This window comes from Thalassophryne amazonica, chromosome 8, assembly GCF_902500255.1.
Source record: "Thalassophryne amazonica chromosome 8, fThaAma1.1, whole genome shotgun sequence".
NCBI lineage: Eukaryota > Metazoa > Chordata > Actinopteri > Batrachoidiformes > Batrachoididae > Thalassophryne > Thalassophryne amazonica.
In genome coordinates this window covers 109,073,360-109,096,428 of record NC_047110.1, presented here as the reverse complement: position 1 = coordinate 109,096,428, position 23,069 = coordinate 109,073,360, and the positions used below count along the sequence as shown (strand labels likewise).

At 43.2% G+C, this 23,069-nt stretch overlaps 1 protein-coding gene across 3 annotated transcripts in view; it reads left to right on the top strand.

The window, feature by feature from the left end:
- The first annotated feature begins 2,396 nt into the window (after positions 1 to 2,396).
- The window catches only part of ano10b (anoctamin 10b), a 41,821-nt gene continuing 21,148 nt past the window's right edge, over positions 2,397 to 23,069 (top strand). The window contains exons 1-4 of one of the 3 annotated variants that reach the window (XM_034177229.1): positions 2,397 to 2,645; positions 2,727 to 2,788; positions 16,783 to 17,057; positions 20,452 to 20,625. In XM_034177229.1, coding sequence (XP_034033120.1) covers positions 16,790 to 17,057; positions 20,452 to 20,625 — 442 coding nt within the window. In that variant the 5' untranslated portion in view covers positions 2,397 to 2,645; positions 2,727 to 2,788; positions 16,783 to 16,789. Of the gene's footprint in view, positions 2,646 to 2,722; positions 2,789 to 16,782; positions 17,058 to 20,451; positions 20,626 to 23,069 lie in introns of all 3 variants that reach the window. The other 2 variants (XM_034177228.1, XM_034177230.1) reach the window with 2 other exon arrangements.

The following is a 23,069-nucleotide window of genomic DNA, read 5'->3' as shown; positions in this document are numbered from 1 at the left end:
AGAGAGAGAAAGAATTATATGCACTCCTCAAATGTATATATATATATATATATATATATATATATATATATATATATATATATATATATATATATATATATATATATATATATATATATATATATATATATATATATAACACAGGTTGTAATAACGATTATAAACAGATTTATAACGTAAATAATAATATAATAATTAGGTAAGACAAAAAACAAGATAATTATTATTAAACAGGCTGTAAAAACAAATTTAAAATCAATTTACAAAATACACTCACCGCAGAATGCGCTCACGCTTGAAGCTTCAATTTCTAGTTGGAAGAGATGATTATTAACATTCTGAGAGTATAGACCCGCAAATATAACCAAACTTTGAAAATACCCCTTTTAACGCGGATGTGCAGAGCTCTCTCAGAGCAACTGCTTCAACCCTGTTTTCAGGCTAAATGAAAGTGACCGCAGGACCTTCATGGCCGGGACGGCGGTGGGATCAAACCCATGCAGCTTGCACTAAAGACCATTCCTCTACCAGGTCAGCCAAAGGAGAATTTCCCATTAGCCAAGCTAGCAGGAACGTCTTTTCAATCAGGACCCGGGACCTTCATCCCGCTACATGAAGATTGTATATGTCCCTCACCCTCTTACAGGGAGCTAAAACGTTTATTTGCTCCAGACAGGTCAGAGCTGTAATCATCACACCCACAGATCAAACAGTGCTACATGATCTAAAACGTTTATTAATTCCAGACGGTTGCACTTATTCAAAGGTCACTTTATCAGAGAGCTGGTGTAACTGGTCCATGTAATCTGAAAATGTTTTTTGTTCTCAGCACGGATTGTCTAAGGATCCGCTAAAACATCCCCTCTCAAATACAGCAAGGGCGGGTGCATTTTGTGGCAGCAGCATCTTGTCTCAGCACTTTCTGTGGCATCTGCGTGTGTCGCGGCGCATAACATAGCACATGTTTATCCATCCATCCATCCATTTTCTTCCACTTTATCCGGAGTCGGGTCACGGGGGCAGCAGCTCAAGCAAAGCCGCCCAGACCTCCCGATCCACACACACCTCCCCCAGCTCCTCCGGGGGAACCCCAAGGCGTTCCCAAGCCAGCTGAGAGATATAGTCCCTCCAGCGTGTCCCGGGTCTTCCCCGGGGCCTCCTCCCAGTGGGACGTGCCCGGAACACCTGTCCAGCGAGGCGTCCAGGGGGCATCCGGTAAAGATGCCCGAGCCACCTCAACTGACTCCTTTCGATGTGGAGGAGCAGCGGCTCGACTCCGAGCTCCTCCCGAGTGACCGAGCTCCTCACCCTATCTCTAAGGGAGCGCCCAGCCACCCTGCGGAGGAAACTCATCTTGGCCGCTTGTACTCGCGATCTCGTTCTTTCAGTCATGAGCCAAATCTCATGACCATAGGTGAGGATCGGAACGTAGATCGATCGGTAAATCGAGAGCTTTGCCCCCCTACTCAGCTCTCTCTTCACCACGACGGTCCGATACAGCACCGCATCACTGCAGATGCTGCACCGATCCATCTATTGATCTCATGCTCCATCTGTCCCTCACTCGTGAACAAGACCCTGAGATACTTAAAGTATAGCACATGTTTAATATTATTTTATTCTTTATTGGGGGGATAATATTCCATTTAATAAGTGTATGATTTCCGTGATAAATGTTCCTGTCTGGGAACAGAAACCTTGTGAAATTAAAAAGGACACAATGACAAATATTCAGAAACAATGCAGGAAAAAGCGCCACCTAGAGGAGATCAGCCTATACTTTTTTCTGTGCCATTTGTTGTTTGCCGAGTTGTCTTGTTGTTGTTACTGTCAGATTTTACAAAACTGTAACTGTGTTCTGATAGTAGAATAATCCTTTTGATTAAAAAATATATAAATGATAATAATATTTAGTACTGTCAGTTCTACATGTTGTTTCTTGTTCATATGAGTTGACAACATTTACATAATTAGAGTTTGAAAGTGCGATTTTGTTGTTTGGTGGCGCAAGCAGTTAACATGTTTGTCTCATTGTGAAAAGGTCCCTGGTTTGAGGCCACCTGTGCCTCCTTGTGATCTGGAGTTGTGCCAATAAGGTCATCCGGTGTAAAACTTGTGCCAAATCAACATGTGGATCCACACCAGATCTGCTGTGGTGAGTGACCCTGAGCAAAATGGAACAAACCAAAGGAAATTACGAATTCAAATAATCATGTCACAACCAATAAATACATCTCTGGAGCCTTCAACATATTGGGTAAAATTTTTATTTTATTTAATTTTACTGGAGTCTTACTTTTAATTTTTATTGCCATCCATAGTGAGGATAGAGGTCATTCTTCATAGTGGCCACTGAGAGGCGGTAGAGCACAACTGGCTTGTCCTCAGCCTCACTGTCATTCTGTCCAGTTCTACAGTCCACAGCTGTAACGGTTCTGGACCGTGTTGAGGTGGAAACAGGCTGACGGAGCAGTAGGACCCTGAGCCGCCACAGCGGCACAAAAGGAGGAGGAGCCTGAATATGAACCAAACAACTGTCCACACCCTACAGCCCTGAGAACTTCCTCTGCATTCCTGCCACATACACACACACACACACATACACTAAGAAACACACACACGGCTGGGAGGAACCACAGTCTGAGGTATGTGTGTGCTCTTTCTAGTTTCTTTTCAGCCAAACTGCTGGTACAGGCCTTCATGCTGGTCTGTGTGCATCCAGACAGGACCGTTGAGGCCGTGTGGGCCTGCTGTGGGACTGGACTCCAGCCTTGTCGACGCCTTGCAGGTCTGGTATCTGGTGTTTGTCCGCTTGTCCTGTCAGCTTGTGCTGCCACTGTCTGTCTCTCTACAGGACGGTCGGATCTCGTCTGTCCAGGACGCGTTTGTGGCTTCTGTCAAACGTAACTGCAGTCACTGTTCCTTGGTCAAACCGTATCTCAAGGGCACAGCAGTGTTTAGTCAGCGACAGCGTGCAAAAGACAAAGTGCAGTTTACACACAACTTGAAAACTGCAGGAAACTCTAACAGCTTCACGATGGGTCGGTTACTGTTCTCAAAGCCGGTAAACCAGGTGCACAAATGAGCCACAAAGTTTGACTAATTACTGAACTAAACTATGAACATGATGCCGTTTATAGTCTCGACAGCAAAATGTCATTGAATTGTTGTCCATAGTTTTATCTGAGGCTGTGACTGTGTTCCTGAAACATTTACAACTAGGTTATAACTTGGTTAAGCAAACCGCATACCAACCCTCAAACACTAACTCACTAACATTCACATTAACCAGTTTATTCCTCAGTGAACTAAACCTCATCCTGTCCTGACCCAACTCCTAAACTTAACCACACAAAGTCCTTAACCAGACCTTAAAAACTTTAACTAGTCACAGATCAGTGATTTAAAACTCATTCTGTGTCAACCCCTAAACTTAACCACCCCAAATCCTCGGTGCCAACCCAAAAATCTTTACACCATCCAAGTTACGACTCAGTAAACTAAACATCATCTTTTCCTAATCTCAACCCCTAACATTAACCAGCCCAAATCTTTAACCCTAACCTACAAAAGTTACCTGTAATGAAGGTTGAGTAACTTACACCACGTCCCAACTGGGGCCTTGAATGTAATGTCAACAAATTCTTACCTTTAACTCATAAACCTTAACTCATAAATATATGATGACTTAGTGAACTGTCCTGACCACAGTCTCTAACCTGAGCCACCACATTTTTTTTAAAGCTAACCTGTTAGCATTATCTTCATGTCACTTGAGTATACCCAACATTACAAATATTTAATCCTCATTCCAGGATAAGATATGAATCAGTAAACTGACACACCATCGCACCATCCCATTTTACCACTAAACTTGAACTGGAATTCCATATCCTCAACCCTAATCCCTTCATTGAATTCAGTTTAGTTACAGTGGCTTGCAAACATATTTGGCCCCTTGGTATTTCACACATTTTAATTTGTTTATGCCATTTCAAATACAAAAAGTAAATCAGGCTTCTCAATATAAAAAAAAATCTAAAATGATCTTCCTTAGACTCAAACTGAAAGTAAATCTCTACAACTTGATATAAATTAATATAAATATATAAATACGAGGTCTGTCAGAAAAGTATCGGACCTTTATATTTTTTTCAAAAACCATATGGATTTGAATCACGTGTGATTGCATCAGCCAAGCTTGAACCTTCGTGTGCATGCATGAGTTTTTTCATGCCTGTCGGTTGCGTCATTCACCTGTGAGCAGGCTTTGTGTGAGCAGTGGTCCACCCCTCTCGTCGGATTTTTATTGCGAATAAATGTCTGAACGATTTGGAGCTTTGCTGAATCAATTTTTTCCAGAAACTGAGAGACCTCCAGGTGGAAACCATTCGGAAAATTCTGTTGGCTTTCAGGGACGATTTTATGGGGATTACACAGATTAAGGAATGATCCAGACCGTTTAAAGACCGCCCACAGCATCTGAGAGCGCGCCGCGCTCCGAGCGCCAATCGACAGGTTGAATCAACAAGATCATTTCTAACGTGAAGGCTTTGTTGATCCGGGACGTCATCTGACTTACACAAAAATGGCAGGAGACGTGGACATCAGCACTTTTTCTGCACATTCCACTGTTACAGGAGTTTTTCATGGAAAGAAAAGCGGACGGATGCACCACCGTGTCGTTCATGGCGAGGGACAAAACCACCTCCGTGTTGGTCTCACAGGACGGCTTTGAGATGGCTTTCAGACAGCTGTCGGTGGGTTTTCAGTCGTGTGACTAACGAGAAATTGTGGATGAGCCTGGATATGCCAGAACATGTCCTGTGAGGCTTCATCACGGCGTTGCTTTGCGCCATGCGGCACTGCCATGACGCGCGGAATTCCTCTGCTCCTCTTTCCATGACAAAAACTCCTGTAACAGTGGAATGTGCCGTTCATTTCTAAACTAGACGCTGTCTTGATCCAGTATGTCATCTGACTAGCACAGGAATTGCGGAAGACGTGGACATCAGCACTTTTTCGACACATTGAGACAGACGTGCGGAGGAATTCTGCGCGTCGCGGTGGAGCCGCATGGCACAAAGCAACGCCGTGATGAAGCCTCACAGGACATGTTGGGGCATGTCCAGGCTCATCCACAATTTTTCGGTTAGTCACACGACTGAAACCCCACCGACAGCCGTCTGAAAGCCATCTCAAAGCCGTCCTGTGAGACCAACATGGAGGTAGTTTTGTCCCTCGCCATGAACAGCACGGTGGCGCATCCGTCCACTTTTCTTTCCATGAAAAAAACTCCTTTAACAGTGGAATATGCCGAAAAAGTGCTGATGTCCACGTCTCCTGCCTTTTTGTGTAAGTCAGACGCCGTCCCGGATCAACAAAGCCTTCACGTTGGAAATGATCTGGTTATTTCAGCGGGGTTTCAGCCTGTTGATTGGCGCTCGGAGTGCGGTGCGCTCTCAGCAGCTGTGGGTGGTCTTTAAACCGGCTGGAGCACTCCTTAATCTGTGTAACCCCCATAAAATCGTCCCTGAAAGCCAACAGAATTTTCCGAATGGTGTCCACCTGGAGGTCTCTCACAGTTTCTGGAAAAAATTGATGCAGCAAAGCTCAAAATCGTTCAGACATTTATTCGCAATAAAAATCCAACGAGAGGGGTGGACCACTGCTCACACAAAGCCTGCTCACAGGTGAATGACGCAACCGACAGGCGTGAAAAAAGTCACGCATGCGCACGAAGGTTCAAGCTTGGCTGATGCAATCACACGTGATTCAAATCCATATGGTTTTTGAAAAAAATAAAAAGGTTGGATACTTTTTGGACAGACCTCGTAAATATAAAAGCCAAGGTGGTGGGTTGCATAAGTAATCAGCCCCTTTGGTATAATAGCTGTAAATAATCAGTTTAATTGCCAGTTTTCTTCAGACAAGTCAGGGGATGGATACATGAACATTTCCAAGTCACTGAATATGTCTTGGACTTTATTTACATTAATTATAAAGAAATACAAACAGTATGGCACTCTATGGTAAATCTGTGTGGAGTCAACTGTTCTCGAAAACTGAGTGACTGTGCAAGAAGGAGAAGGGTGAGGAAAGCCACCAAGACACCCAGACAACCCAGAAGAAGTTATTGGCTTCTGTGGCTGTGATTGGAGAAATTGTGCACAGTGTATGTTTTGCATTTTGTATCCCCAGTTATACAGAATTATGATGAAGTGGTACAGAAGAGGAGTTTATTAAAAAGAAGACCTGAAAGTTCAGCTACAATTTGCCAGAAGGTACATCTGAGATGCAAGCCTAGATTTGAGGTTTTGGTGAAAGAAAATCCTATTAGATCCAATTTAGATCAAGAGACACTCTTCCTTGGCACTGAGGGAGGTGGCAAGGAAGGGGAGGGGATGGTCAAGTGGTTAAGCGTTTGGCTTCAGACCAGAGGATTCTTGGTTCAAAACCGAGCCACACCAGAAAATCACTAAGGGCCCTTATATATATATATATATATATATATATATATATATATATATATATACATACAAGGTCCATTAGAAAAGTATCCGACCTTATTATTTTTTTCAAAAACCATATGGATTTGAATCACGTGATTGCGTCAGACAAGCTTGAACCCTTGTGCGCATGTGTGAGTTTTTCCACGTCTGTCGGTTGCGTCATTCGCCTGTGAGCAGATTTTGAGTGAGGAGTGGTCCACCCCCTCGGCGGATTTTCATTGTCAGGAAATGGCGGAATGATTTGGGCTTTTTTTCCATCAGAATTTTTTCAGAAACTGTTATAGACTAGCAGCTGGAAACCATTCGAAAAAAATTTATCTGGCTTTCGGTGAAAATTTTACAGGCTTCACAGCAATCACACGTGATTCAAATCCATATGGTTTTTGAAAAAATAAAAAGGTCTGATACTTTTCTATTAGACCTCGTGTATATATATATATATATATATATATATATATATGCAGCCCATTTACCATTAACCATTTTACCAAAGGATTACCACAACCCCTTCATGTTGAAATTGTAATCTTGCCCTTAAATCCTTAACCTTAACTCAAAAATGTCAACACAACCGATAAAGTGCAGGTAGCTCAGTGGTATAAGGAGTTGGGCTACCAATATATAGACCTGGGTTTGACTCCAGGTTACACTACCTGTCTGTGTCCTTGAACAAGAAGACTCTCCGGCACTGAGCTGCAAATGGGTACCAGTCTTGACTGGGGACAGACTGGAGCCCTGCAAAGAGGAGTCATAGACTCTCATCCGCTTCCTGCTGCGGAACCTGAGGATAATCACCGGCACTAACGAACCTCAGGGGTGGGGCCTATATAGGACTTACTTCTTCTTCTTCCCTCACAATAACTTGTTCTACATTTCAAATCAATTCAAATCAATTTTATTTATATAGCGCCAAATCACAACAAACAGTTGCCCAAAGGCGCTTTATATTGTAAGGCAAGGCCATACAACAACTACGGAGAAACCCCAACGGTCAAAACGACCCCCTGTGAGCAAGCACTTGGCAATAGTGGGAAGGAAAAACTCCCTTTTAACAGGAAGAAACCTCCAGCAGAACCAGGCTCAGGGAGGGGCAGTCTTCTGCTGGGACTGGTTGGGGCTGAGGGAGAGAACCAGGAAAAAGACATGCTGTGGAGGGGAGCAGAGATCAATCACTAATGATTAAATGCAGAGTGGTGCATATAGAGCAAAAAGAGAAAGAAACACTCAGTGCATCATGGGAACCCCCCAGCAGTCTAAGTCTATAGCAGCATAACTAAGGGATGGTTCATGGTCACCTGATCCAGTCCTAACTATAAGCTTTAGCAAAAAGGAAAGTTTTAAGCCTAATTCTAAAAGTAGAGAGGGTGTCTGTCTCCCTGATCTGAATTGGGAGCTGGTTCCACAGGAGAGGAGCCTGAAGCTGAAGGCTCTGCCTCCCATTCTACTCTTACAAACCCTAGGAACTACAAGTAAGCCTGCAGTCTGAGAGCGAAGCGCTCTATTGGGGTGATATGGTACTATGAGTGTTATGTGTCGGACGCAGCTCGGAGAACCGACCAGCGTTTGAAGGACCCAGTATGAAATAAGCAGAGCACGGTACAAAGGATAACTGAATTTAATACATAACAGTGATACATAACAACAAAAGAGTGTGCGGTCTGGCATGGTGGTGATACGGTGCGCTCCCAGCAGCGCTAACGGTCCGGAGCCAGAAGCCGTTCGGACCCAAGGACCCCGCCGACACCCCCCAGGTGGCCGCAACAAACCGAGTCTGTGAAAGAAGGAACCATTATGTGAGTCCACACTCTACACACAGAGAGACCACTCAAAGGTGTACATAAACAGCAAACACTTCCTGGCTTAATTACTAATCAGCTTCCCAACCTGCAGGCATGGAACATCCAGTTCACAAAACTCCACTGCAGTGGAAGCCGATACATGACTAACGTACAGCTCAATATAATAAGGTGTGAGGGACACATTTACTGACTGTATAAACGTTAGTCACAAAATCTAACGTACCTCAGGAAGTGTGCTGATCGAGCGTGAGACCTCACCCCCTCCTCTTTCACAGACCGTGCATCAAACCCTGGACGTTCTCTGCATCCACTGATGATGAGATGGCTCCCGAGACGACGATCTCACCCGTCTGGTCACAAGGTCGAGTCTCTGGCAAATACACACTGTATACTCCAGTCTTAAATGCCACCATGTTCCAATCCATATAGATGCACCACAGCTGTAAGTCCTGACGAGCCGCAGGTGATCAGGGTGAGGTCCTGATAACCTCAGCAACACAGCCACTCAGTCCCAAATGCAAGCCACCTGGAAGGAAAAACAAAAGACAGAAACAAAAAGGCAGCCAGGCCCCCCAGCCATACAACAATGAGGTCCCTAAGATAAGATGGGACCTGATTATTCAAAACCTTATAAGTAAGAAGAATAATTTTAAATTCTATTCTAGAATTAACAGGAAGCCAATGAAGAGAGGCCAATATGGGTGAGATATGCTCTCTCCTTCTAGTCCCTGTCAGTACTCTAGCTGCAGCATTTTGAATTAACTGAAGGCTTTTCAGGGAACTTTTAGGACAACCTGATAATAATGAATTACAATAGTCCAGCCTAGAGGAAATAAATGCATGAATTAGTTTTTCAGCATCACTCTGAGACAAGACCTTTCTAATTTTAGAGATATTGCGCAAATGCAAAAAAGCAGTCCTACATATTTGTTTAATATGCGCATTGAATGACATATCCTGATCAAAAATGACTCCAAGATTTCTCACAGTATTACTAGAGGTCAGGGTAATACCATCCAGAGTAAGGATCTGGTTAGACACCATGTTTCTAAGATTTGGGGGGCCAAGTACAACAACTTCAGTTTTATCTGAGTTTAAAAGCAGGAAATTAGAGGTCATCCATGTCTTTATGTCTGTAAGACAATCCTGCAGTTTAGCTAATTGGTGTGTGTCCTCTGGCTTCATGGATAGATAAAGCTGAGTATCATCTACGTAACAATGAAAATTTAAGCAATGCTGTCTAATAATACTGTCTAAGGGAAACATGTATAAAGTGAATAAAATTGGTCCTAGCACAGAACCTTGTGGAACTCCATAATTAACCTTAGTCTTGACAAAGTTTGACAAAGTTTTTTTAATTCGGCACACAAAATATTCAAATAGAAAAAAATGAACAATTCCACAAACAAACACAGACAAAACTAGTGAGTCCGAACGGGTGTGGGCTGAAGCAAAGCTTATTAGCGCCCACCCCTGCTAGTACAAGTCCAACAATTCTAATCAGTCATATTTACATAAATATAAATTCACTACTACATGTCGACACACAGACATACACATCAATATACTATTCACTTATAATTATATTTATATAGTACCAGATCATAAGAAAGTCAAATCAAGGCACTTTACACCAGTAAGGACTAACCTTACCAACCCCCAGAGCAAGCACTAGGCAACTGTGGTGAGGAAAAACTCCCTATAAGGAAGAAACCTCAAGCAGACCAGGCTCTTGGGGGTGACCCTCTGCTTGGGCTGTGCCACATATACCTATATACATACGTATATACTTTACAAACATAAATATATACATACATATACACAGTCACTTATATACATATACACCTACCCATATCTATATATCTACATACGCATATACATACCCACACATTCAAATATACAATAAGTCCCACTTATAAATTGAACATTCCATATAAATCAAATTATACTTGCTTCTTTATGATACTTAGACATAATGTTCTTTTTGAGTAGTTTCTTAACTCTCACTAAGGTACTACTCATTCTAACCTCTGTTGAACATTTGTTCCATTTCCTCACCCCAACCACAGACACACAAAAACCCTTTACATTTGTTCTTACTGGTGGTTTCATAAAAATTGCACAACCTCTTAAACTATATCTGGATTCCCTCAATCGGAACAGACTCTGGACTTGTCTCGGTAAGGCTTGGTTTTTCACTCGAAATAAAGTTTGAATTGTAATGTAATCGACCAAATCAATGAATTTTAATAAATTTAAAGACACAAATAGAGAATGAGTTGGTTCACGATATTGTTTATTGCAGATGATTCGTATGGCTCGTTTTTGCAAAAGGAATATTGGATTGGTATTTGATTTGTAAGTGTTTCCCCATGACTCAACACAATATGTCATATATGGTACTATCAGAGAATGATATAAAGTAAGTAACCCTTCTTGCGGCAGTAGGTCTTTGGCTTTATACAAAATGGCTATAGTTTTTGACAAATTTGATTTCACATAATTTATATGTGGTTTCCAGCTAAGTTTATTATCAATTATAACACCTAAAAATTTATTCTCTGTTACTAACTCAATTTCCTTATTGTTTATAGTTAAATTTTTACATTTGGGTGCCTGTTTATTTCCAAATATAATACATTTAGTTTTCCCAAGGTTGAGTGACAACTTATTAGCGTCAAACCAAACCTTAAATTTTTCCAGTTCTTTCTCCACTATGTCCAGAAGCTGTTCAAGATTTTCACCGCTACAGAACACAGTTGTATCATCCGCAAAAAGGACACATCTCAGTGAACTCGACACCCAACTTATATCATTTATATAGATTATAAACAACAAAGGACCCAGCACTGAGCCCTGCGGCACCCCACATGTGACATCCCTGAGTTCAGAATTTGTATTATTGAATTGAACATACTGAAATCTGCCTTGTAAATAACTAGCTATCCATTCATATGCCAGACCTCTGATTCCATATTTCTGCAGTTTACTTAATAGTATTCCATGGTTAATTGTGTCAAACGCTTTCTGTAAATCAAAAAAAACACCTATTGTGTATTGTTTATTATCAATTGCAGTTGCAATACTTTCCACAAAGTCCATCAAAGCATGTGATGTAGTTCGAGACCTTCTGAATCCATATTGTTCTTCACAAATGATGTTATGCTTCAGTAAATAATCATTTAATCTTTTAGCAAATATTTTTTCCAAAATTTTGGAAAATTGTGGCAGGAGTGATATAGGTCTATAATTAGAAAATGTGTGTTTGTCACCAGTTTTAAACAGAGGAATTACTTTGGCTATTTTCATTTGAGAAGGAAATTTACCAGTACTTAGTGACATATTGCAAATATAATTGAACGGTTTTACTATACAATCAATAACTTTTTTTAATAAAGCCATATCCAAATTATTAAAATCAGTCGATTTCTTACTTTTTGAACCATGAACCAGATCAAGTATTTCCCTTTCATGAGTACCACCAATGAACATTGAAACAGATTTGTTAAACGTTGAATTATTGACCCAGAAGTTATTAGTTGATGAGTCAATCTTACTGGCAAGATTTTTACCCACATTAACGAAGTATTCATTAAAGTGTTCAGCAATAGACTCGTCGTTATCAATCGTGATGTAGTTGTTACTCTGAAAAAATGAAGGATAATCTCTAGTTACTCTATTCTTTTTTACTATTTCATTTAATATGTTCCATGTGTTTTTGATGTTATTTCTATTTTTGACAAGTAACTCATTATAATATGTTTTTTTACTGAGTCTCATGATATTGATTAACTTATTCTTATATGTTTTATACTTACTTTCAGCTTCCTTAGTTCGTAGTTTTATGAATTGTTTATATAGTACGTTTTTCTTTTTACATGCCCTCTGAAGTCCCTTAGTTATCCATGGTTTGTTGCTATATTGATTTCTATATATTTTTTCAACAAATGGACAGTGTTTATTATACAAACTGGAAAAAATGGAAATGAAAGCATCATATGACCTGTCAACATCATCAACAAAAACATCTGACCAATTCTGACTTGATAAATCCTCCCTTAAATTATCAATTGTTTCAGGTGTTACTTTTCTACTCATGAATTTGATATTGCTTCGATACTTACAACAACCCTCCAATTCAAAGACTGAGAAAACTGGCAAGTGATCACTGATATCACTGACCAGTAGTCCCCCACTAAGATTACCGGATATAACGTTAGTTGAAATATTGTCAATGAGAGTTGTTGAGTCCATAGTTATTCTGCTAGGATGAATGATGGTTGGAAACAGCCCTAAACAGTACAAGGTGTTTATAAATGAGGTAATTTGTGGATGATTGTGAGGGTTTAAAAAATCTATATTGAAATCTCCACAGACAAATAAATGCTTATTTCTGTTGATTTTGTTGTACATTCCTAAGATAATGTCTTCAAAGGTGTCAATATTTGTCCCAGGAGCTCTGTAAATGCAACTAACAACTATGTTTTTGGAGTTTATAGATGTCATTTCTATGGTAACACATTCCATGATGTTGTCCACTGTAAATGACATGTTGTTAATGAGTTTACACTTATAATCTGACCTTACAAACAATGCAACGCCTCCGCCCCTTCTCGTCTGCCTATTAACCAGGAACAATTCATAACCATCAAGATATACCAGATCTTTATTATCCTCATTTAACCATGTTTCTGAAATTGCAATAACTGAAAAAAGTTTTTTGGATGTTTTCAAACACTCATTAATAGTGGACAGATTACGAGAAAGACTTCTGCTGTTGAAATGTATAATTGAAAAATTTTCATCATTGATTTTATAATTTTTGAATTGTTCTTCTGTAAAATATTTGCACTGTCTCACAATATTCTCACTGAAAAAGGTATCAGGATCATTTTCAGATTCGAAGGGGTGGTTAGCAGAGTTATTATAATTAAATGTATCTAGACAGAGCTCCTGGGCAGAAATAAACGGATCATTATCCTTAGTCATTATGTCTCTCTTGTCTCCGGGTGTAGATGATGTGGATGAGTGGGTTGCTCCAGTCTGCATCATGGTGCTGTGATGTGTTTGAGTCCTCATACCTATTGTTCATATTTGTCCAGCTCCTCGATGTTCCTTATTGCCATGACTTTTGCTTGTTCTGGTGATCCGTTCAGTTTGATGAATATTTTACAGTTTGAAGTCCATGTGTGCTGGATTTTTCCCTGTTTCTTTAAGAAGCGTGCTTTCCTGGCGATGTCGGCATTCCGTTTGGTGAGATGTTCATTGATGAATACGTTTGTCCCTTTCAGTTTTCTTCCTTGTTTTAACAGTGCTGTTTGGTGTTTTCTGTTGATGAATCTCATGATGACGGTTCGTTTATCACCGTCATTTCTCCGGGGCAGAGGGTGGCACGCTTCAATGTTATTTAAATCCATTTCTATACCTTTAGATAGGAGGAAATCAGCAACCTGTTTTTCCACAGAGCTGACCTCCTGTTCACTGGGATCCCCTCCGCTCTCATCTGTTACCGCCCGTGCGTAGGACCGTGGTTTGATGTGAAGACCAGTGATGATGACATCGTTGATTCTGGTGTACTGCTCCAATTCAGCCACTCTATTTTCCAGCTGCACCAGATGCCGGTCTTTCTCGGCGTTCTGGAGCCGTAATGCCTTCACCTCCTCCACCAGATCCATGATTGATTTCTGTTGCTGCTTCACAACAGAAATCTCCTCTGATAGAAAGTCCAGAGATTTTTTAATATCGTCACCTTCCTCCGCTGTCAGAACCTTCTTAGGCCCCATGGTCGGCTTATGAGCAGCTTGTCGATCGCCGATGTTAACAGCCTGCGTTGTTTGTCACCGGAATGGATCTGCAGTGCGCTGGTGCCGCGCAGCCTCGGTGTTTCCGCGCTGATGGATCCGCGCTGATGGATCCGCGGTGGCTGCACGAGGCCTCGGGGAAGCGGCACTCGTGACGCGCGGCTCTAATGACGCAGCGCGCGGCCTCAGTGAATTCACCACGTTGGGCGGGCCTCGGACGTTGTTGCTGTCCAGTCGCGGGGCTAAGTTGCCGGTTGAGGTGGTATTCCCACTGTCCGGGTTGGCAAACACCGGCGTGGCAGATGGCAACCACAAACACCACCTCTGAAAACTCAGGTACAAACTTTTTGCAGCTCGCTCTGACGACACGCAGCTCTGACTGACTGTGACTGACGCAGCTCCGATTGTTAGGAGCTGATCACCTACGATCTGATCTGATCTGATCTCACTGGGACAGGAAGAAGTCTGTGAAGAAGATTCCCCATTTCAGTCAATCAATCAGTTTTTTTATATAGCGCCAAATCACAACAAACAGTTGCCCCAAGGCGCTCCATATTGTAAGGCAAGGCCATACAATAATTATGTAAAACCCCAACGGTCAAAACGACCCCCTGTGAGCAAGCACTTGGCTACAGTGGGAAGGAAAAATTCCCTTTTAACAGGAAGAAACCTCCAGCAGAACCAGGCTCAGGGAGGGGCAGTCTTCTGCTGGGACTGGTTGGGGCTGAGGGAGAGAACCAGGAAAAAGACATGCTGTGGAGGGGAGCAGAGATCGATCACTAATGATTAAATGCAGAGTGGTGCATACAGAGCAAAAAGAGAAAGAAACAGTGCATCATGGGAACCCCCCAGCAGTCTACATCTATAGCAGCATAACTAAGGGATGGTTCAGGGTCACCTGATCCAGCCCTAACTATAAGCTTTAGCAAAAAGGAAAGTTTTAAGCCTAATCTTAAAAGTAGAGAGGGTGTCTGTCTCCCTGATCTGAATTGGGAGCTGGTTCCACAGGAGAGGAGCCTGAAAGCTGAAGGCTCTGCCTCCCATTCTACTCTTACAAACCCTAGGAACTACAAGTAAGCCTGCAGTCTGAGAGCGAAGCGCTCTATTGGGGTGATATGGTACTACGAGGTCCCTAAGATAAGATGGGACCTGATTATTCAAAACCTTATAAGTAAGAAGAAGAATTTTAAATTCTATTCTAGAATTAACAGGAAGCCAATGAAGAGAGGCCAATATGGGTGAGATATGCTCTCTCCTTCTAGTCCCCGTCAGTACTCTAGCTGCAGCATTTTGAATTAACTGAAGGCTTTTTAGGGAACTTTTAGGACAACCTGATAATAATGAATTACAATAGTCCAGCCTAGAGGAAATAAATGCATGAATTAGTTTTTCAGCATCACTCTGAGACAAGACCTTTCTGATTTTAGAGATATTGCGTAAATGCAAAAAAGCAGTCCTACATATTTGTTTAATATGCGCTTTGAATGACATATCCTGATCAAAAATGACTCCAAGATTTCTCACAGTATTACTAGAGGTCAGGGTAATGCCATCCAGAGTAAGGATCTGGTTAGACACCATGTTTCTAAGATTTGTGGGGCCAAGTACAATAACTTCAGTTTTATCTGAGTTTAAAAGCAGGAAATTAGAGGTCATCCATGTCTTTATGTCTGTAAGACAATCCTGCAGTTTAGCTAATTGGTGTGTGTCCTCTGGCTTCATGGATAGATAAAGCTGGGTATCATCTGCGTAACAATGAAAATTTAAGCAATACCGTCTAATAATACTGCCTAAGGTAAGCATGTATAAAGTGAATAAAATTGGTCCTAGCACAGAACCTTGTGGAACTCCATATTTAACTTTAGTCTGTGAAGAAGATTCCCCATTTACATGAACAAATTGTAATCTATTAGACAAATATGATTCAAACCACCGCAGCGCAGTGCCTTTAATACCTATGGCATGCTCTAATCTCTGTAATAAAATTTTATGGTCATCAGTATCAAAAGCAGCACTGAGGTCTAACAGAACAAGCACAGAGATGAGTCCACTGTCCGAGGCCATAAGAAGATCATTTGTAACCTTCACTAATGCTGTTTCTGTACTATGATGAATTCTAAAACCTGACTGAAACTCTTCAAATAGACCATTCCTCTGCAGATGATCAGTTAGCTGTTTTACAACTACCCTTTCAAGAATTTTTGAGAGAAAAGGAAGGTTGGAGATTGGCCTATAATTAGCTAAGATAGCTGGGTCAAGTGATGGCTTTTTAAGTAATGGTTTAATTACTGCCACCTTAAAAGCCTGTGGTACATAGCCAACTAACAAAGATAGATTGATCATATTTAAGATCGAAGCATTAAATAATGGTAGGGCTTCCTTGAGCAGCCTGGTAGGAATGGGGTCTAATAAACATGTTGATGGTTTGGATGAAGTAACTAATGAAAATAACTCAGACAGAACAATCGGAGAGAAAGAGTCTAACCATTTAAGTATAGTGATGCTGGAGTTGCACTGATCTTCACGGTGATGGCTGCTCGGAGACTCGTCTTTAGACATAATGATGATCAGGTTCTACTTTCCTAAACGTGTCCATAGTGATGGTTAAGATGAAGGTAAAAGCCTTCGAGACCTGTCAAAGTCAAATATTTTGTCCTTCCTTTGGTCCAGCCTCAGCATGAGTAAGGTGGGGGTTGATAGAGACAGTGATGGTGTTGGCACCACGGGCCCATCCCGCCTCACTGAGACCTGTCCAGACCAGGATCCAAAGCTCCTGAGCAAACTGAATGTGGGCAGCATCGGTCAAGGATGGACCAAGGTGAACTGTCCCTGCTGTGTGTCAAAGCAGGTAGAGCCGCTGGTTCTGGTGAAGCTGGGAGAGTGGGTTCGCCCTGAGACCAAGAGATGGCTCATGAGACTTATTGGAGCATCACAGAAAGATGGAGGTGAGAACTCAAAGAGAAGCACAGAACATATCAACAGTCTTGTTTTTCCCTCTTTGTCTCACATGCAGTGTACGAAGTGTATTAGATAAGAAACCAACACTTTTATTTATTTTTTTAACTATATGGATTTGAATGACGTGCGATTACACCAATCATGCTTGAACCCTCGTGCACATGCGTGAGTTTTTTCACGCGTGTCGGTGACGTCATTTCCCTGTGGGCAGGCCTTGAGTGAGCTGTGGTCCCGCCCTCTCGGCTGAATTCCTTTGTTTCACATGCTGCTCGAGACAGCGCACGTTGCTTTATCAAAATTTTTTCTGGACCTGTGAGGAATATCCGAGTGGACACTATTCGAGAAATTTAGCTGGTTTTCGGTGAAAAGTTTAACGGCTGATGAGAGATTATGGGGTGTTTCTGTCGCTGTAAGGACTTCCCACGGAGCGGAACGTCGCGCAACACTTCCAGGCGCCGTCGTCGGCCTGTTTCGAGCTGAAAACATCCTAATTTAAGGCTTAATTCACCCAGGACGTCGTGAGAGAACAGAGAAGATTCAGAAGAGGCCGGCATGAGGACTTTATGCGGACATTCCACTGTTTAAGGACATTTTGTAATGAAAGACGTGCGCGCAAATTCGCCGAGTCGTTTCTGTGATGACTCGGCAAATCTGTGTGCGCCGCGACAGGAAAAACACCTCCGTGTTGAAAACCATTTGTAAAATTCAGGTGGCTTTTGATGGCTTTCAACAAGTGAGTAACTGAGAAATTGTTCAACAGCTTGGGCATGTTCCAACTTGCCCGTTAAGGTTTCCAACACGGAGGTGTTTTTCCTGTCGCGACCCCCGTGGTCGGGTCCGGCCCGACATGCGACTCTGCCCGCATGTTCTTTCATTACAAAATGTCCGTTAACAATGAAATGTCCGAATAAACTCCTCATGCTGACTTCTTCTGAAAGTTCTCTGTTCTCTGACGACTTCCTGGGTCAACAGAGCCTGAAATGTGGACGTTTTCAACTTGAAACGGTGAGACGCTGCCGCCTCGAAGCACAGATCGCCGTCAGGCGCCATGGGCCGTCCTTAAAGCGACACTACCAGACCAAAATCTCTCATCAGCTGTTAAAATTTTTACCAAAAACCAGCTGAATTTATCGAATGGTGTCCACTCAGTTGTGCCTTACAGTTTTTGAAAAAAATTTTATCAAACAAAGCAGCAGTCTCTGAGCCATTCCTAAACAATGAAAAATCGACGAGAGGGTGGACGACTCCTCACTCAAAGACTGCCCACAGGCGAATGACGTAACTGACAGGCGTGAAAAAACTCTCGCATGCCCACGAGGGTTCAAGCATGTCTGATGTAATCACACGTGATTCAAATCCATATGGTTTTTGAAAAAAATAATAAGGTTTGATACTTTTCTAATAGACCTCGTATGTGGATTTACAACCCCAATTCCAATTAAGTTGGTACGTTGTGTAAAATGTAAATAAAAACAGAATACAATGATTTGCAAATCCTCTTCAACCTATATTCAATTGAATACATCACAAAGACAAGATATTTAATGTTCAAACTGATAAACTTTATTGTTTTTGTGGAAATATTTGCTCATTTTGAAATGGATGCCTGCAACACATTTCAAAAAAGCTGGGACAGTGGTATGTTTACCACTGTGTTACATCACCTTTCCTTCTAACAACACTCAATAAGCATTTGGGAACTGAGGACACTAATTGTTTAAGCTTTGTAGGTGGAATTCTTTCCCATTCTTGCTTCATGTACGACTTCAGTTGTTCAACAGTCCGGGGTCTCCGTTGTCGTATTTTGTGCTTCATAATGTCCCACACATTTTCAATGGGCGACAGGTCTGGACTGCAGGCAGGCCAGTCTAGTACCCACACTCTTTTACTACGAAGCCACGCTGTTGTAACATGTGCAGAATGTTTCTTGGCATTGTCTTGCTGAAATAAGCAGGGACGTCCCTGAAAAAGACGTTGCTTGGATGGCAGCATGTGTTGCTCCAAAACCTGGATGTACCTTTCAGCATTGATGGTGCCATCACAGATGTGTAAGTTGTCCATGCCATGGGCACTAACATACCCCCATACCATCACAGATGCTGGCTTTTGAACTTTGCACTGGTAACAATCTGGATGGTCTTTTTCCTCTTTTGTCTGGAGGATACGATGTCCATGATTTCCAAAAACAATTTGAAATGTGGACTCATCAGACCACAGCACACTTTTCCACTTTGCGTCTGTCCATTTCAAATGAGCTCGGGCCCAGAGAAGGTGGCGGCATTTCTGGATGTTGATTTATGGCTTTCACTTTGCATGGTAGAGTTTTAACTTGCACTTGTAGATGTAGTGACGAACTGTGTTAACTGACAATGGTTTTCTGAAGTGTTCCTGAGCCCACACGGTAAGATCCTTTACACAATGATGTCGGTTTTTAATGCAGTGCCGCCTGAGGGATCGAAGGTCACCGGCATTCAATGTTGGTTTTCGGCCTTGCCGCTTACATGTAGAAAGTTCTCCAGATTCTCTGAATCTTCTGATTATATTATGGACTGTAGATGATGGAATCCCTAAATTCCTTGCAGGTGAACATTGAGAAACATTGTTCGTAAACTGTTGGACTATTTTTTCACGTAGTTATTCACAACGTGGTGATCCTCACCTCATCTTTGCTTGTTGAACCTTTGGTGATGCTCCTTTTATACCCAATCATGACACTCACAATTAGTGTCCTCAGTTCCCAAATGCTTATTGAGTGTTGTTAGAAGGAAAGGTGATGTAACACAGTGGTAAACATACCACTGTCCCATCTTTTTTGAAACGTGTTGCAGGCATCCATTTCAAAATGAGCAAATATTTACACAAAAACAATAAAGTCTATCAGTTTGAACATTAAATATCTTGTCTTTGTGGTGTATTCAATTGAATATAGGTTGAAGAGGATTTGCAAATCGTTGTATTTTGCTTTTATTTTCATTTCACACAACGTCCCAACTTCACTGGAATTGGAGTTGTAGAATATCAGAGGGTGGTGAGTTTACCTCCATCATGGTGCTGGTATTGATGCAGGACCAACGTAATCCCTCTTTATCAGTTACTTCTGAGGTCAGGTCAGGTCTGTGGTGATAATGTCTTTTCCTGCATTCACCACACTGCAGACTTGACCTGGGTCCTGGATGGCAACCACTCAGCCAGACAGCAGTAACCATCTACCTGCTGCAGAAAGGTCATAACTGGGCAACCTCTTAGACTTTTTCACTTGCTGGCTTCCTCAGTACTGAGGTTCTGCTGCTGCACGGCTCTCCTTCATGGAGACATCTGATTGTGTGTGTGTTTGTTTAAAGGGGTCATATTAACCTTCTTCCACTTTGTCTCCTCTGTCAGGTGCCGCTTTGCTAGCCCATCCTGGCGAGAATGCCACCGGTGATGTCATCGTGGTGTCGGCCCCACGTTGCACATTACTGCGAGCCGCTGAGGAGCTGGGACTTTGCAAGATGTATCGTAACGGGGACATGGAGGCATTCCATTATGACGACAGAGACAATTTTAAAGACTCAGGTGCAGCAGTGGAACTGTGGATGTTATTGATGCCGCTATATATATATATATATATATATATATATATATATATATATATATATATATATATATATATATATATATATATATATAAATTAATCAAATCAATCAATCAATTTTATTTATATAGCGCCAAATCACAGCAACAGTTGCCCCAAGGCGCTTTATATTGCAAGGCAAAGCCATACAATAATTACAGAAAAACCCCAACGGTCAAAATGACCCCCTATGAGCAAGCACTTGGCGACAGTGGGAAGGAAAAACTCCCTTTTAACAGGAAGAAACCTCCAGCAGAACCAGGCTCAGGGAGGGACAGTCTTCTGCTGGGACTGGTTGGGGCTGAGGGAGAGAATCAAGAAAAAGACATGCTGTGGAGGGGAGCAGAGATCAATCACTAATGATTAAATACAGAGTGGTGCATATAGAGCAAAAAGAGAAAGAAACAGTGTTGTGTGGGCCGCTGAAGAGGAGGTACTGCTGGCCCACCACCACCAGAGGGCGCCCTGCCTGGAGTGCGGGCTCCAGGCACCAGAGGGCGCTACCGCATCATGGGAGTAATCTGGGTGACAGCTGTCACCCATCACCAAACACAGCTGTTTCTACTCAGCACCGAGGTATATCAGGAGGACGGCCGAGATATCGCCTAAGACCAAGGTAACATTCTCTGCAGCATATTCTGTGATTGATAAACTTGTTAAACCTTTCAGGACTGGTGACTACTGAGACCCTCCTTCTTTGGATAAGTACTCACCTTCCTGCTGAACTTTGCCAAGAGGTGGAGGCGGCTTCTCCCCTCTCTGTACTGGGTGCGTTCATCCACTCCTGTGTGTTCTTGCTCTCTCCTGCCAGCAGTACCGGATCCGACGAGCGGAGGCAGTGGCCACCTGGGAATTCGGGACTTGGCGGTTCCAGTATTTCCGGGGTTCGGTGGCAGTGGAGATCTGGGTGGTTCCGGTTCGACTGAGACGGACGTCTCCTATCTTCGAGCCTGCCCACACGACACCAGCGGATTCGACCCTAAACATTGTGTTTGTTATACTACTTGTGCTTGTTTCAGTAGTAAATCTTGTTTTTTACTTCCTCCATTGTCCATTCATTGCGCCCCCTGTTGTGGGTCCGTGTTCCTACACTTTCACAACAGGATATCTCGGCCAGCGTCATGGATCCCGAGGGGCGTCAACCGGCTGTTGAACGGCCAATGGAAGACCAAGGCGCAGCGGAGGCTTCGGGAGGGGTAATCGGTGAGTTGCAGCGGATCCTCACCGCTTTCACCTCTCGGATCGATTTAGCAGCACGTTCTCCTAAACCGCAGGGTGGAGGCTCTCGCCGCACAAGTGGAGGCACGCCCTTCGGGCGCCGCTGCGGCTCTCCCTCCCGAGGACCCTGCGCGTGAAAGTGACGTTCCACTGGTCGTTCAACGGTCCCTTCCTCCGTCCCCAGAAGCTTACATAAGCCCTCCAGAACCGTACGGAGGCTGTGTGGAGACGTGCGCGGACTTTCTTATGCAGTGTTCGCTCGTCTTCGCTCAGCGTCCCGTGATGTACGCGACTGACGCTAGCAGAGTAGCTTATGTGATAAATCTGCTTCGTGGGGAGGCACGCGCTTGGGCTACAGCGCTCTGGGAGCAGAACTCACGGCTCCTTCATACTTACGATGGGTTTGTACGGGAGCTCAGAACGGTGTTCGATCATCCCAATAGAGGAGAGTCCGCTTCAACCGCACTACTGTCCATTCGACAGGGACGCCGGAGCGCAGCTGCCTATGCAGTCGCCTTCCGCATCGCGGCGGCGAGATCCGGCTGGAATAGCACTGCCCTCCGCGCTGCCTTTATAAACGGACTGTCACTGGTCCTAAAAGAGCACCTGGTGGCTAAGGACGAACCGCGGGATTTAGATGGGCTTATCGATCTAGTCATACGACTCGACAACCGGTTAGAAGAACGCCGTCGGGAACGAGGCGAAGGGCGTGGCCAGGCACGCGTCGTCCCTCTCCCTTCCGGGTCCGATCGAGCTCCGCCCTCCCCACGCTCCTCTGTTCCTGCGCTCCGTGCGCCTATGGCTCCCCCTGCTGACGAAGCTATGGACACGAGCAGGGCAACATTTAGGGCACCTGGAGCACAAAGGAGGCGGGCCCACGGAGCTTGTTATGTTTGTGGCTCGAGTGAGCATATGGCAAACGACTGCCCCGAGCGGTTAAACTCCAACGCCCGCCCCTAGAGACTGGGCCAGGGGTGGGCCAAAACATTCACGTGGGACACACCCACATTGCTACACGACTCCCAGTCACGATCCTGTTCGAGGACTCAACCCTGAAGGCCCCAGCACTGGTGGACACGGGCTCTGAGGGGAATCTGCTTGACAGTAGATGGGCCAGGGAGATAGGGCTCCCTCTGGTGGCTCTTACCTCGCCTGTGCAGGTTCGGG